The sequence below is a fragment of the Rhinatrema bivittatum genome, chromosome 4 (assembly GCF_901001135.1).
Source record: "Rhinatrema bivittatum chromosome 4, aRhiBiv1.1, whole genome shotgun sequence".
NCBI classification, from domain to species: Eukaryota; Metazoa; Chordata; class Amphibia; order Gymnophiona; family Rhinatrematidae; genus Rhinatrema; species Rhinatrema bivittatum.
Window position 1 is genome coordinate 375,004,076 of NC_042618.1, and position 12,650 is coordinate 375,016,725.

The 12,650-nt window shown below is 42.5% G+C and overlaps 1 protein-coding gene across 13 annotated transcripts in view; it reads left to right on the plus strand.

The window, feature by feature from the left end:
• Window positions 1–12,650, plus strand: part of CACNA1D (calcium voltage-gated channel subunit alpha1 D) — a 513,308-nt gene that overhangs the window by 315,302 nt on the left and 185,356 nt on the right. For all 13 annotated transcript variants that reach the window (XM_029600875.1, XM_029600887.1, XM_029600877.1 and 10 more), the window contains 3 exons: window positions 2,757–2,871; window positions 5,969–6,029; window positions 10,113–10,179. In XM_029600875.1, coding sequence (XP_029456735.1) covers window positions 2,757–2,871; window positions 5,969–6,029; window positions 10,113–10,179 — 243 coding nt within the window. The remainder of the gene's footprint in view (window positions 1–2,756; window positions 2,872–5,968; window positions 6,030–10,112; window positions 10,180–12,650) is intronic.

Sequence of the window (12,650 nt, forward strand, 5' to 3'; positions counted from 1 at the left end):
AGGGATGAGGACCTGCACATCGTCCGCATAGATGTAATGAGTTAGCTTAAGATTTGTGAGAAGCTGGCAAAGCGGAAGGAGGTAAATGTTGAAGAGGGTGGGAGAGAGAGAAGAGCCTTGGGGGACTCCCATAGGGGAACTGATGGGGGGGGGGATTCTTTGTTGTTAATTTTGACCTTAAAGCATCTATTACTAAGGAAAGACTTGAACCATCTGAGAGCTGTGCCTGTAATACCAATGTCCATGAGACGATCTAATAGTATTGAGTGGTTCACTGTGTCAAAAGCCGCGGATAGGTCTAAGAGCGCGAAGGGGTACAGTTGTTTTCTTTCTAGGCTGAGCATGATGGAGTCTGAGAGTGAAATTAACAGAGATTCCGTATTTAGTGCTTTGCGGAAACCGAACTGAGCTGGGGCTAGTATCTTGTGGATGTCCAGATATTCCGAGAGTTGCTTGTTGTTAAGGGTAGTAGTAACTGCTGCTCCCATACAAAGGGGTAAACGTTTGGTCTAATAGAAAAATTACCTCATTTCTTCATTTCCCTTCTCTAGCCAGCAGGGATCCTCTGTTTTTGTCCCATGCTCTTCTGAATTCCATTATTGTTCTTGTTTTCACTACCTCTTCTGGAAGGGCATTCCATGCATCCACCTCCCTCTCCATGAAGAAATATTTCCTGACATTGGTCCTGAGTCTTCCTCCCGTCTTGGAGTTTCATAATAGTGACCCCTAATTTTACAACTTCTTTCCAGTGGAAAAGATGTGATTTTTGTGCATCATTAATTCCTTTCAGGTATTTGAAAGTCTGTTTCAAACAGCCTTCAACACTGCATGACAAAACACAACACACAAGAAATACATTGGAAACTGATTTACTACAGAGCACACACAGTCCATTTCACACTGAAAACAGCAATCGAAGGGCAATGGGAAAGTTCAGGCTTACATTAGAATAGGAGAAGGCTGTTAAAAATGTATTTGCAGCTATTTATTATCTGATAGAATAAATGGAAAAGGCTTAGTTTAAATTAGTTTTTCTACATGTATGCCGATGACATACAAATCCTAATTCCAATTTCCTCCTCGATAGAAGATGCTATGTCAAAAGCAGCCTCACACCTGGAGGCAATCAGGAACATGCTAATTCATCTTAAATTATGCTTAAATACAAGCAAAACCGAATGTATGCTAATTGCCAGAAAAAATCCTGGACATAAAACAACTCCACCCTTCCACTTTGACAAGACCCTCATCTATCTTAAAGAGAGCGTTAAAGACCTGGGTTTTTGGTTAGACATTGACCTAAACTACAAAAAACACATCCCCACAAAAATAAAAGAAGGCTTTCACAAACTTCAAATATTAAAACACCTAAAACCACTGCTTCACCCCCATGATTTCAAAACCGTCCTACAAGTCCTCATATTTTCCGGCCTGGATTATTGCAACTCCCTACTGATCGGCCTTCCAAAATCTTCTTTGAGACCCTTGCAGCTTCTTCAGAATGCTGCAGCCAGAGTACTAACAGGCAAAAGAAAAGCGGATCACATCTCACCTGTTCTCAACCAATTACAGTGGCTCCCTATTGATAAAAGAGTAGAATTCAAAGTTCTCTCTACTCTCCACAAAGCAATATACAAAGCCGATTACACTGCCTTTAATGACATCATTCACATACATTGCTCTCAACGAACAACAAGAACTACTAATAAAATTCAACTAGTGATTCCATCACTTCCACAAGCCAAACTTTCCTCCACCAGAAATAGAGCTTTCTCCATTATTGGCCAAAGCTCTGGAATTCGCTACCTCTCTTCCTCTCCAATCAAGAAAACTTAAAATCCTTCAAAAAAGACCTAAAATCCTGGCTACTCAGCCAATCTTTTAAGGACAGCACTCATTGACTTTTTAAGGACAGCATTACGACTTTAAAGTACTTTTAAAGTTCAATAACATAGCCTGCTATCCTTTAATATCCCCTAAGTCAATCTCCCCTACTTCATGATACAGATGCCCTCTTTATACGATGTTCCCAGATATCTCTGTTCTTCTATTCAGGGTATCTACACTGTGTTATCTTGTTTCATTCATTCTCCTAGTTATGTCATTTCTCATTATTGTTAATTTTTAAACTTCAAACATCGTTCAATGTAACTGGTTGTTTTGTATGTAAACCGGAGTGAAGGCAACCCTGCTATACCTCGGTATATAAAAAAATGCTAAATAAATAAATAAATAAATAATTTTCCGAAAGTTAACATAATCCCATATAACAGTATCACAACTGTTCCCTTAGGAAGTACAGGATTTATATCAACACCAAGCAGAAAGATGTATATACTTAGGTTTGTCAACTGCTGTAAGCAACTAAAAGGCTGATATGTATTTGAATGAATCAGTGTTTTTGGACATGTCTGTGGGTGGGGTGGGAAGGAGTTAATGCAGTATGTATGGTGGTAGCTACTCCTGCACTTTTTGAATATTTTTTCAGGTGTGATTAATATATTCTTTTTGTTGGTGGCCATTTCCTGGACGTCTACTTTTACAATTGCTCTTCTGTCTTTTTCGCTATTTGCCCCCTAATGGCCACCAAATATTTGGGTGAATTGGATCCCCATATCTAATTACTTGAAATATTACATATTGATGGTGAGATGTGGTCTCATTTAAATATTTCCTGCAATGCTCTCGTTCACCCTAACAAGGCAACAATACATAATAGTCTGATACTATCAAGTCCTTAAGATGGTTTGAACCAGATATCCTGCTGAATGTATTCTTGGCCATTGCTGTGGATAATTTGGCAGATGCTGAAAGCCTGAATACAGCTCAGAAAGAAGAAGCAGAGGAAAAAGAAAAGAAAAAGACTGCCAGGTATGTAACAGCCTTTGGTAAAAGGTGAGCAATAGAAACTCCGGTAATAAAAGGGAAGAAATTGAATTATTATTTTTTTTTTTGTCATTGAAAGTATCTTCCATGATATTCTCTTATTTCATTATACCAGAGATGTACAACTCCTAGTCCAGTGATGCCCCCTCCAACCCAGTCAGTCACGTTTTCTGAATATGTGTGAGATATATTTGTGTGCACCTCCTCCAATGTATAAACATATATCTCATGCATATTCGTTAGGGATATCTTGAAAATCTGACTGGCTTTTTGGGCAAAGGGGTATGTGAGGACCAGTTAGAGCACCAATGCCCTAATTCTTAAGGGCTACCAACAAATCTGGTAATCTGCATAACAAATCTATACAAATTAACCTGATTATCAGATCAAATGCATGCATATATGCCTGGGGTGGTTGTGGGCATGGTTTCAGACATTAAGTAGTTTTATGTCTTTCCATCCAATACAATAACATTGGGCAGTGTTTTATGTTGCTTTGTGTTATGCTCTTTGTGCTATGTGTGCTGGTTCTGATGGTGAAGTTGTTGCCATTTGTGCTATTTAAATTGTTGTTAATGTTTTTGTAGTTTATATTTTATTTGCAGTACATCACGATGGATTTTTTTTTGATATGCTGTACATTGCTTTGGGTGACTATTTTGGGGAGATGGTATAGAAACAAACCAACTAAATAAATAAATAAGAACTTCCCACAGAGACTTGCACTTCTTTTTTCTGTGGATATTTTTCCTCTGAAAAATAACATGCAGAGTTTTGAAAATGGAAAGCTGTGCATGTTGCTGCTTTCCCCAGCCTAACCCTGCCTCTGAACCCATACACATGTACTATTCCTGCAAGAATGACAAGAGGCGAGTGGCACATTATAGACTAACCAATTTATTGAGGCACGAACTTTCGAAGAAGCCAAACTAATACAGCTATTCCTCTGAAGACTTTCCTGCAAGGTAATAGTGATGCTGGTGATCCCCATGCACACTTTTATCCATGTGCATAATTTTCAGACAGCCTATTTAGCTAGGTAAGTGGCTTGTGAAAAATGCCCTCCCAGCTCTTACTTTCAAGTTTCATTAGTCAGACTGATTTTGTCAACAGATGAGGACCACTGCAGCCATTTGTGGTGGTGGTGGTGGTGGTGATAAGTACCTTATCGGTTTTTCACAGACTTTGACAGTCACAGCCCATCATTTTACTGTGACATCCTTGACAGGATACAGCAGTGGTTGGCTATTTCCTTCTACAAGCCACACCCCTGGTCTTCCTAGGTGGCCTCCCATCCAGATACTAGCCAGGATTAATCTTATTTAGCATCCAAGATCTGAAAGGTTCAGGCTCATTGTGAGTGGTGGTGTTGTGGCAGCCATTGTTATATCAATATATAATGCCATGCTGCAGGGATAATTATAAGACATGAATTATGTTCATCCTATTGCATTTAGGGGCCAATGCAATAAAACCAACACTAAAATAGGCATTAAAATTTAGCATGGGTTTTAATTTACATGCATGGTAGAAACAAGTAGCCCCTATGCAACTGGCTTTTTTTTTTTACCCGTGGGCCATTTGCATCCCATTAAACAGCAAATCCACACTAAAAATGGAGCACAACTCCTGTTGACATCTCCAGTCTCCCCCCCAATAAGGAATCAACAATTCCATCCAAACGCTGAAACATCCTCCCTCCCCAGAGACACTTCCTCACCTTTTTGCACTTTGGGGAGAGAAAACCCGGGCACAGCCCCAGCTCAGCAAGAACTTTGTTTTTTAATCTCATCTGCAAAGCCACAGAGGGAAAGGCAGAGCCCCAACCATGGCCAGCTCTTGTACCTGCAGGAGGAAGTAGATCTGTTCCAGGCTTCCCCATTGCTGACTCCCTGGGAAGATGCAGGGCCCTGGGGCTGGCAGCAGCAGGCGAGTCCCCGGGGTGAAACGGGGCATGTGTGTGGAGCTAAACAAGGCTTCAGTCCATTATGTTGGCTCCCCCCATGCACACAGAGGCACCTGAACCTGCTGCTTGTTATGGATCAGCAGGAGGACCAAGTCCCTTCTATCTGGAAACTGGTGGTCGCTGGGTGATTATCAAGCCTGCAGCCAGGATCAGCTCTTCTGTGTTAGAGAAGAGTTTGGGAGCAGTCGCTTTCTGAGGCATAGTCGAGCTGGCCAAGGATGGCCAGGAAGATCCAGGCTGTGCCTGGAATGGCAACCAGCAGGAGTCCATCAACCTGAACAGCCATCTGCAGCATTTTACTGGAAGGGGAGAAGATCTTACCTCCTCTCAGTTGTACTGGCTTTTAATATAAATTTATTCTCTTCCCTGGATACTGATTGGTCCCTTCACTGACAGCTATCGGTGAAGGGACCAATCTCTGTTCAGATTCTGAATGGGGCTGCTGATACAGCTGAGAGATACACTAGCATTGACAGCAGCCCGACAGGTGCAGATAAGATCTTCTCCTCCTCCAACTGGAGTTGGGAGTTTGGGGGAAAGGAGGGTTGAGAATTGAGGTGCCCCAGGGCCACTATATATATTTTTTTTTAACATGGATGGGTGGAAAGGAGGAAGGGAGAGCATTTGCCTGCTCAGCCTGCTTTACTCCTTCTTTGATCCAGTAATTAAATTTACCGCAGTAAAACAATCAACACAAAGGTGTTTGTCCTCTAGTGAGCACTCTGCATTGCAGGGTGCTAGCTAATAAGCTCATTACCCTAGGATTTTTATGGAGACATGCTAAGCATGGGGTTTTAACATGCAAATGTTTCAGCAGTAAACTTCCTAGGGCATATTGGGCTTGTTTAAGTATGGAAAAATCCATGCAAAAATGGGAGTTAAGAGCTGTGCTAGGGTCAGTGCAGTTTATTACATCAACCCCTTAAAATGCTACCATTGAGCATCAAGTTTGCTGTCTCAAGGTCATTTTTGCTGTGACATTATCTCTACTTTTAACACCTATACTTTGTTTTTTTAAACCAAGCGCTTGTGGATGGAACAAATGTATTTATCTCTAGTGCTGAGTTGGGGATTATAATAGCAAATTTTGCTTTAAACTTGTTCTTTTTCCACCAGAAAGGAGAGCCTGGAAAATAAAGAAGGCGAAAAATCAGAAGCTAACCGGGGGACAGCCAAGGTGTTTATTTTTGCTTTTATGAAAGCAACATTTACTTTTCTGTACTGTATTACTTTTTAAAACCATTGGGCCATAGCCAGTCATTCTATTCTATTGCACATCACCCATATAGAGAAAGTGCATGTGCTGGAAATGCCTGAACTCACCAATCAGAATGACTGATAAAAGTATTTCTGAAAAGGTATATTCACATGGTACGTGTCCAGATAAAAAGTTTCAATCGAGTGCATCTCATCAAATCCCTGCTAAAAAATTAAACCAGTTTGATTTACTGACTCACACTTTGCATATGAGCAGTGTACCCTGAATGGCTGAAAGTTTTGTATTTGTATTTATTATTTTTTTTGTAATTTAAGCACACTAAAAAAAAAAAGGTTCTTTTTAATAAATTGCATACAGCTAAAATGAATGCTTGTTCAAAAGATCTCACAATCTATGTGGATACCAGAGGCAACTGAAATGACTTGCCCACGGTTACAAAAAATGTTATTGAGAAAAACAGAATTTAAACCCTATATCTGGCTCCTAGTTCACCACTGTAACCACTTGGTCACCCTTTCACCTTGAGATGAGGATATAGTGCAAGGTAATATTAGTTTAATTTATTTGAATGCATCTTGCACTGTATATCATTACACTTTAACAGTAGGGATCATCACAGTACATCAATGCCTGTAATCAAAATCAGAGTAATGGCTGGAGATAATGGAAGAGGATCATGAAAAATAGCAGAATTGGCAGACATCAGATAGAATTACTCTGAGTTTGTTGGTAAAAGAAATTGACCTGGGTAAAAGAAATTGACCAAAGGGCATTTGGTTTCATGGTGAGATTTTTTTTTTTAATTTATATTTTTCAAGTTATAACATTTACAAATGAAATGGTATAATCAAGTATTACATAGTTTGACTCATCACAACTTATAAAGAAAAAATAATAATTGTATTCCAGCCCACATCTAGGAGGAGAGGAAAGTTATTCAATCTACATCACAGACATTTCTCTTAACAATCAATAGGGGTGTGCATTCGGTACCTACGTATTGGCAATCCGCAACGGATGTGCCAATATTCGTTGTATTCGTGGGGAAGCGAAACGTATCGTGATTCCCCACGAATACAATGAATTTTCGCCGACTTATTCGGCCGCCAATTTAAACAAACCCCCCCTCCTGATCCCCCCAAGACTTACTAAAACTCCCTGGTGGTCCAGCGGGGGGTCCGGGATCCATCCCCTGCACTCTCACACCCTTGGTACGTTTCAAAACGGCGCCGGTAGCCCCTGTGACATAGTAAGGGCAAGGCTATTGGCACCATTTTGATTCCTGGTCACCGACGGCACGAGTGCAGGAGATCGCTCCCGGACCCCCGCTGGACCCCAGGGACTTTTGGCCAGCTTGGGGGGGGCTTCTGACCCCCACAAGCCTTGCCAAAAGTCCAGCGGGGGTCCGGGAGCGACCTCCTGCACTCGGGCCGTATTGCCAGTATTTAAAATGGCGCCGGCGCCATTTTGATTACTGGCAGCCGCTAGCCTTTGCCCTCACTATGTCACAGGGGCTGACCGGCAGCCCCTGTGACATAGTGAGGGCAAAGGTAGCGCCGGCGCCATTTTGAATACTGGCAATACGGCCCAAGAGCTGGAGGTCATTCCGGACCCCCACTGGACTTTTGGCAAGTCTTGTGGGGGTCAGGAGGCCCCCCAAGCTGGCCAAAAGTCCCATGGGAGTCCAGTGGGGGTCCGGGAGCGATCTGCACTCGTGCCGTCGGGTGCCAGGAATCAAAATGGCGCCAATAGCTTTGCCCTTACTATGTCACAGGGGCTACCGGTGCCATTGGTTAGCCCCTGTCACATGGTAGGAGCACAAGATGGCGCCCATGGCCATGTGACAGGGGCTGACCAATGGCACCGGTAGCCCCTGTGATATGGTAAGTCAGAGGCTATTGGCGCCATTTTGAAACTGGTTCCGAGGGTGTGAGAGTGCAGGGGATGGGTCCCGGACCCCCCGCTGGACCACCAGGGAGTTTTGGTAAGTCTTGGGGGTTCAGGAGGGTGGGGGGTTGTAGTAAATTTAATTTTAGCCAGGTACCAAATAGAATTAGACGTATAACCATATCGGGGCGCCATACGGACATATGCAACGTATTTGCCACCAGACGAATACGTATCCTGAATGCAATGTATGGCGTCCCTCTGCTCATCCCTAACAATCAATGCTCCCTATCTACCCTAACTTAAGTTACTTGAGACTTATCTGAAATAAAACATTGCAAATGGGATGGATCAAGAAAAACAAACTTATTGTTTTGAAACAATTCTGACATTTACAGGGAAATTTTAAGAAAAAAGTAGCCCCAATATCTAACACAGATTGTTTTAAAGACAAAAATAGTTTCCTCCGTGCCTGTGTCACACGGGAAACATCAGGGAAGACTTGTATTTTTTGACCATAAAAATTGCTATCTTTATTTTGAAAATATTTAAGGAAAAACAAGTCTTTATCCCGTTTCAGGGAAAAGGAGACTAACAATGTTGCTCTTGAGTTAATCAAGTCCAAGGAGACTCCCAAAAAGTTAGACTCCTGGGCTCTCTAATATATCAACTCCACCCTCCTGCGTATGCAACGTCTTTCTCTTAGGTAAATAATATAATCTCGAAAGTAATAGTATTCTCTCAATTTCAAATGACAAAATTTCAGTCACATATTTTTTATATAACTCATCAGCTGATAGTAGTCTTGAAATTGGAAAATTTAGTAATCTAAGATTACAAGATCTTATTTCATTCTCCAAAATTTCTATCCTACCATGCAATATCATATTATCTTTAATGGAAGATACATTTACAGCCTGCAATTTATTTACTACTGGGTTCAATTTTGCAACTTCCTTCTCTATCTTCTCTTCTATCCAATTCCTCAAATTTTTCTCTAGATTCCACAGAGAATTTATGCACATTGGATATAAATCCTGACATTTTCTTGTCTATTTTAGCTGATAATTTCCATACATCCAACAGAGTCACATTCTCTGGTTCAACGTTACTTTCTCCCCAATCGCTACTTATTTCAGGAATTATACATGGACATTTAACCTTATTATCACTGTCAGTTGCCTCTCCACCCAAAACTGTTTCCGAATGTATAGTCCATTCTGGTGGGGGTCCATTACCACTTAAGGTATGTGTCACTCCAACCGGAGGAACTATAACTTCATTAGCTGCCAATGTTGCTTCCACTACGGGTTGTAGGGGAGATTGTATAGCCCTGGGGCTACGGGAGGCTCCTACATAAGTATTCCCCTCCAATAAGTCCCCACCGACAGACTCACCCGCATACACAACATGGGGGCCAATTCTATTTGTCATGGGATTTGTAGGCGAGGAGGCATAAGTTTTAGATTTTCTTTTCCTTCCCATAATTTTCACTTAGGGGCGTGCCCCTTTGGCGTGCGGCTTCGGCTGCGCGCCGGCGGCTGCACGCCGCTGTGCCCTTACTTTTAAGCTGTCCCGGGGCACACACAGATGACGTCACTGTCAGCGGGGTTCCGCCCCTCTATCCGGGCCTCCCCTCTCTCGACCAGGAAGATCTTTCTCTCAAACAACCCGTAGTAGTACTGCAGTCGAGGCTTCCCAGCTGCAGACCTCTCTCTCCTCTCCTCGATCTGCTTGCCGCTGTGCCCTTACTTTTAAGCTGTCCCGGGGCACACACAGATGACGTCTGTCGGCGGGGTTCCGCCCCTCTATCCGGGCCTCCCCTCTCTCGACCAGGAAGATCTTTCTCTCAAACAACCTGTAGGTAGTACTGCAGTTGCGGTTTCCCAGCGTGCAGACCAATCTCTCCTCTCCTCCTTCATGGTGAGATATTAAAAAAAACAAAACAAACCATGGATGAATCTTAGCATGTGGTAGTAGAAGCAGTGGCAACAGATGTTAAGATGCTTCAGCAAACACTTACATGATAATGGTGACAGTTCCTGTTGTAAGGAAAATAATGCTCCTTGATATCCATCTGATGTATTTTCATATGATTTCATTCTCATATACCTATGAAGGGTTAGTTTATTTTTCCTAAATCATTTTCTGTAGGTTGCAGTAGATGAATGCCAAGAAGACAATGAAGAGAAGGATCCCTATCCAGCTGGTGACATTCCAGGTATGGTGTATGAGTGTGTGGTCAACACAGGTGAAGGAGGTGTCAAGGAAGGCTTCTAGAGGAATTCAAGACTGTTAAGTGTACAGATATTCACTCAATGATTTGAAAAATCAAAGTTTGTTTATGGAAAGCAGTGTGATAACTCAGTTGATGATACTGAATTAAGGTTAACACTAAGGGCATGTTATAAAATCGGGCATACATGTGCGCATGCCAGGTAGCAGGGGCACATGTAGGCCACACGCGCTTCTTTTAAAATCTACCCCAAGACGGTAACTTTCAAACCCATGTGCAGGCATCCATGGAAGCATGGCTGCCGGCGCACACACATGGATGGGGCGATTTTATAACATGCATGCATCAATGTGCACATGTTATAAAATTTGCATGTGTGCACGATTTTGTATCTGTGTGCGCGAGTGCCCAATCGCGCTCGTAAGTGGGGGGAGGATTTCAGTAGATGCGAGCAGCGACGCGATAGGCCCTATTCCATGTTCCCTCCCAATCCGCTCCTTTACTAACCCCCTAACCTAACCTGCCTCCCTTTTCCCCTACTAGCACCGACCCCTAAAACCCCGCTAACTACCCCTTTTTTTTGTTTGACAACTTACCTGCTCTCCTCAGCAGCATCAGGTTGCACGGGCCTGTTAGCTCCAGGCGTGTGCTTCAGTGGGACAGTGCCTAATGCTGCAGTCTCGGCCTGCCCATGCTCTGCCCAGACCCCGCCTCCAGCCTGCCCCTTTTCCCCAAACCCGTTCTTCTGCACATACCAGGAGATACACGCATGTCTGCAGGCCTATGAATATCCGTGCGACATGCACACGTCCCGGCCATACACATATCTCCTGGATTTCACGCATGCAGGGCTTTTAAAATTAGCCCTTATTTGTGCCTCCTGTTATCATGGCCAGCAAGGATACTAAGTATCTTGTAGTTGATTCTTACAGTTTTTCTAGTGAAAGGCTGATTCTAGAGTGACTTAACAGCTTTGGATATGATTGCTAGTCCTCACACCAACATTGATGAGTTGTTGGTGTGAGGACTAGCAATTAGAGGGCACCATAGTATAAACGTTGGTTTCAGTAATCCGAAGTAAGGATGGCTAATGAAAAATAGACAAAATACAATGAATGCATTCCTGTGCATTGCCTGCTTACATAAGAGCATTAAAAATATGCTTTAGTGATCCCCCTTCCCCTTATAAACATGGGATTCACTAAAGGGTGTTAAGCCCTGTATATGAGATATTGCACATTCCCTGGCCAATCGGGCTGCGGTTTTTAAAAGGCTAGTCCTGAATGAAATTCCCCACTTGCTTGGCATAGAATCCTCCACTAAAAAAACCAAAGAACATTTCCAGGCATAGCCCTCTACCAGAGATCCTCCTACCCTCTCCCCCAAGAGGCTATCTTGGTAGCCCTGTCTCCAGCTCTAAATCTTACCTTTACCCAAAACCTCTGTTCTTATCTTGGAGTAGCTGAATGGTATCTCAGACAAATACAATACCTAATCACTCCTGTCCCATAATTCTAAAATACAAAATGGCACTGGCTGATTTGAGGCTCCCCTTTGCTCCACATTGGGGATAGCATAAATTCAAGCATGATAAAAATCCCGCAAGAAAAACTGGGCATGCAAAGCTCTTATTTAAAAGTGGTAACTAACTGTGTATTGACCGCTAAAATGTGCTGCTGCTCCAAGCCTTTAATCATAGGTCTCATAAGTTCATCGAAAACTTGCAAAAAATGTTTCCTTCTTTTTGAATCCATATAAAAATCTTTAAATGAGCGACACATCTCATTTGAAGTCCGTTAAGACAATGCTCGTATTCACTTGTATACAATTGCCATGGAAGATAATACAATATTTATGTAAAAAACCCAGTTCATGTGTCCTACCTCTAGCCCCTCCCCTTTGTTAAAAAATAGCACCTCACCCTTCTGGCCCAAATGTGGTCTTCCCCATGTGGTTGCAAGCCACCCCATTGCTCACCCTAGCCCACCTTGCTCCCCCAGATGTCCCAAATCTTCCCTGGTGGTCTAGTGGCGGCCCAGGCTACCGATGCTATTGGGTAGTTCCTGTCACATGATAGGGAGAAAGGGCTGGCCAGCACCATTTTGGAAATTGCTGCTTTGAAATATATTTTATTTATCCTGCCTTTCCTCTTATTCTGTTTGATAGCTGTTTTGAAATACTTCTTATTAGTATAGTTTTACTGTTATGATTGTTTTATGCTTGATATTTTATGATGAATGGTGGCAGTTTTATTTTTCCATTGTTGTGGTTTCCAGCAGGTTTTTGTTTGTTTTTACATATTTCTGTTTTTATTTCTGTATTTGGCAAGTTTCTGTCTGTGTTCTGCATGTATGACCAAGGTAAGGTATTCTGCTAGCTTGTAGTTTATCTGTAGGGATCTATAGCAACTTGGTTTATCCTAAAAGGAGGTGCATTGGTGTTGTAGGACCTAGTGT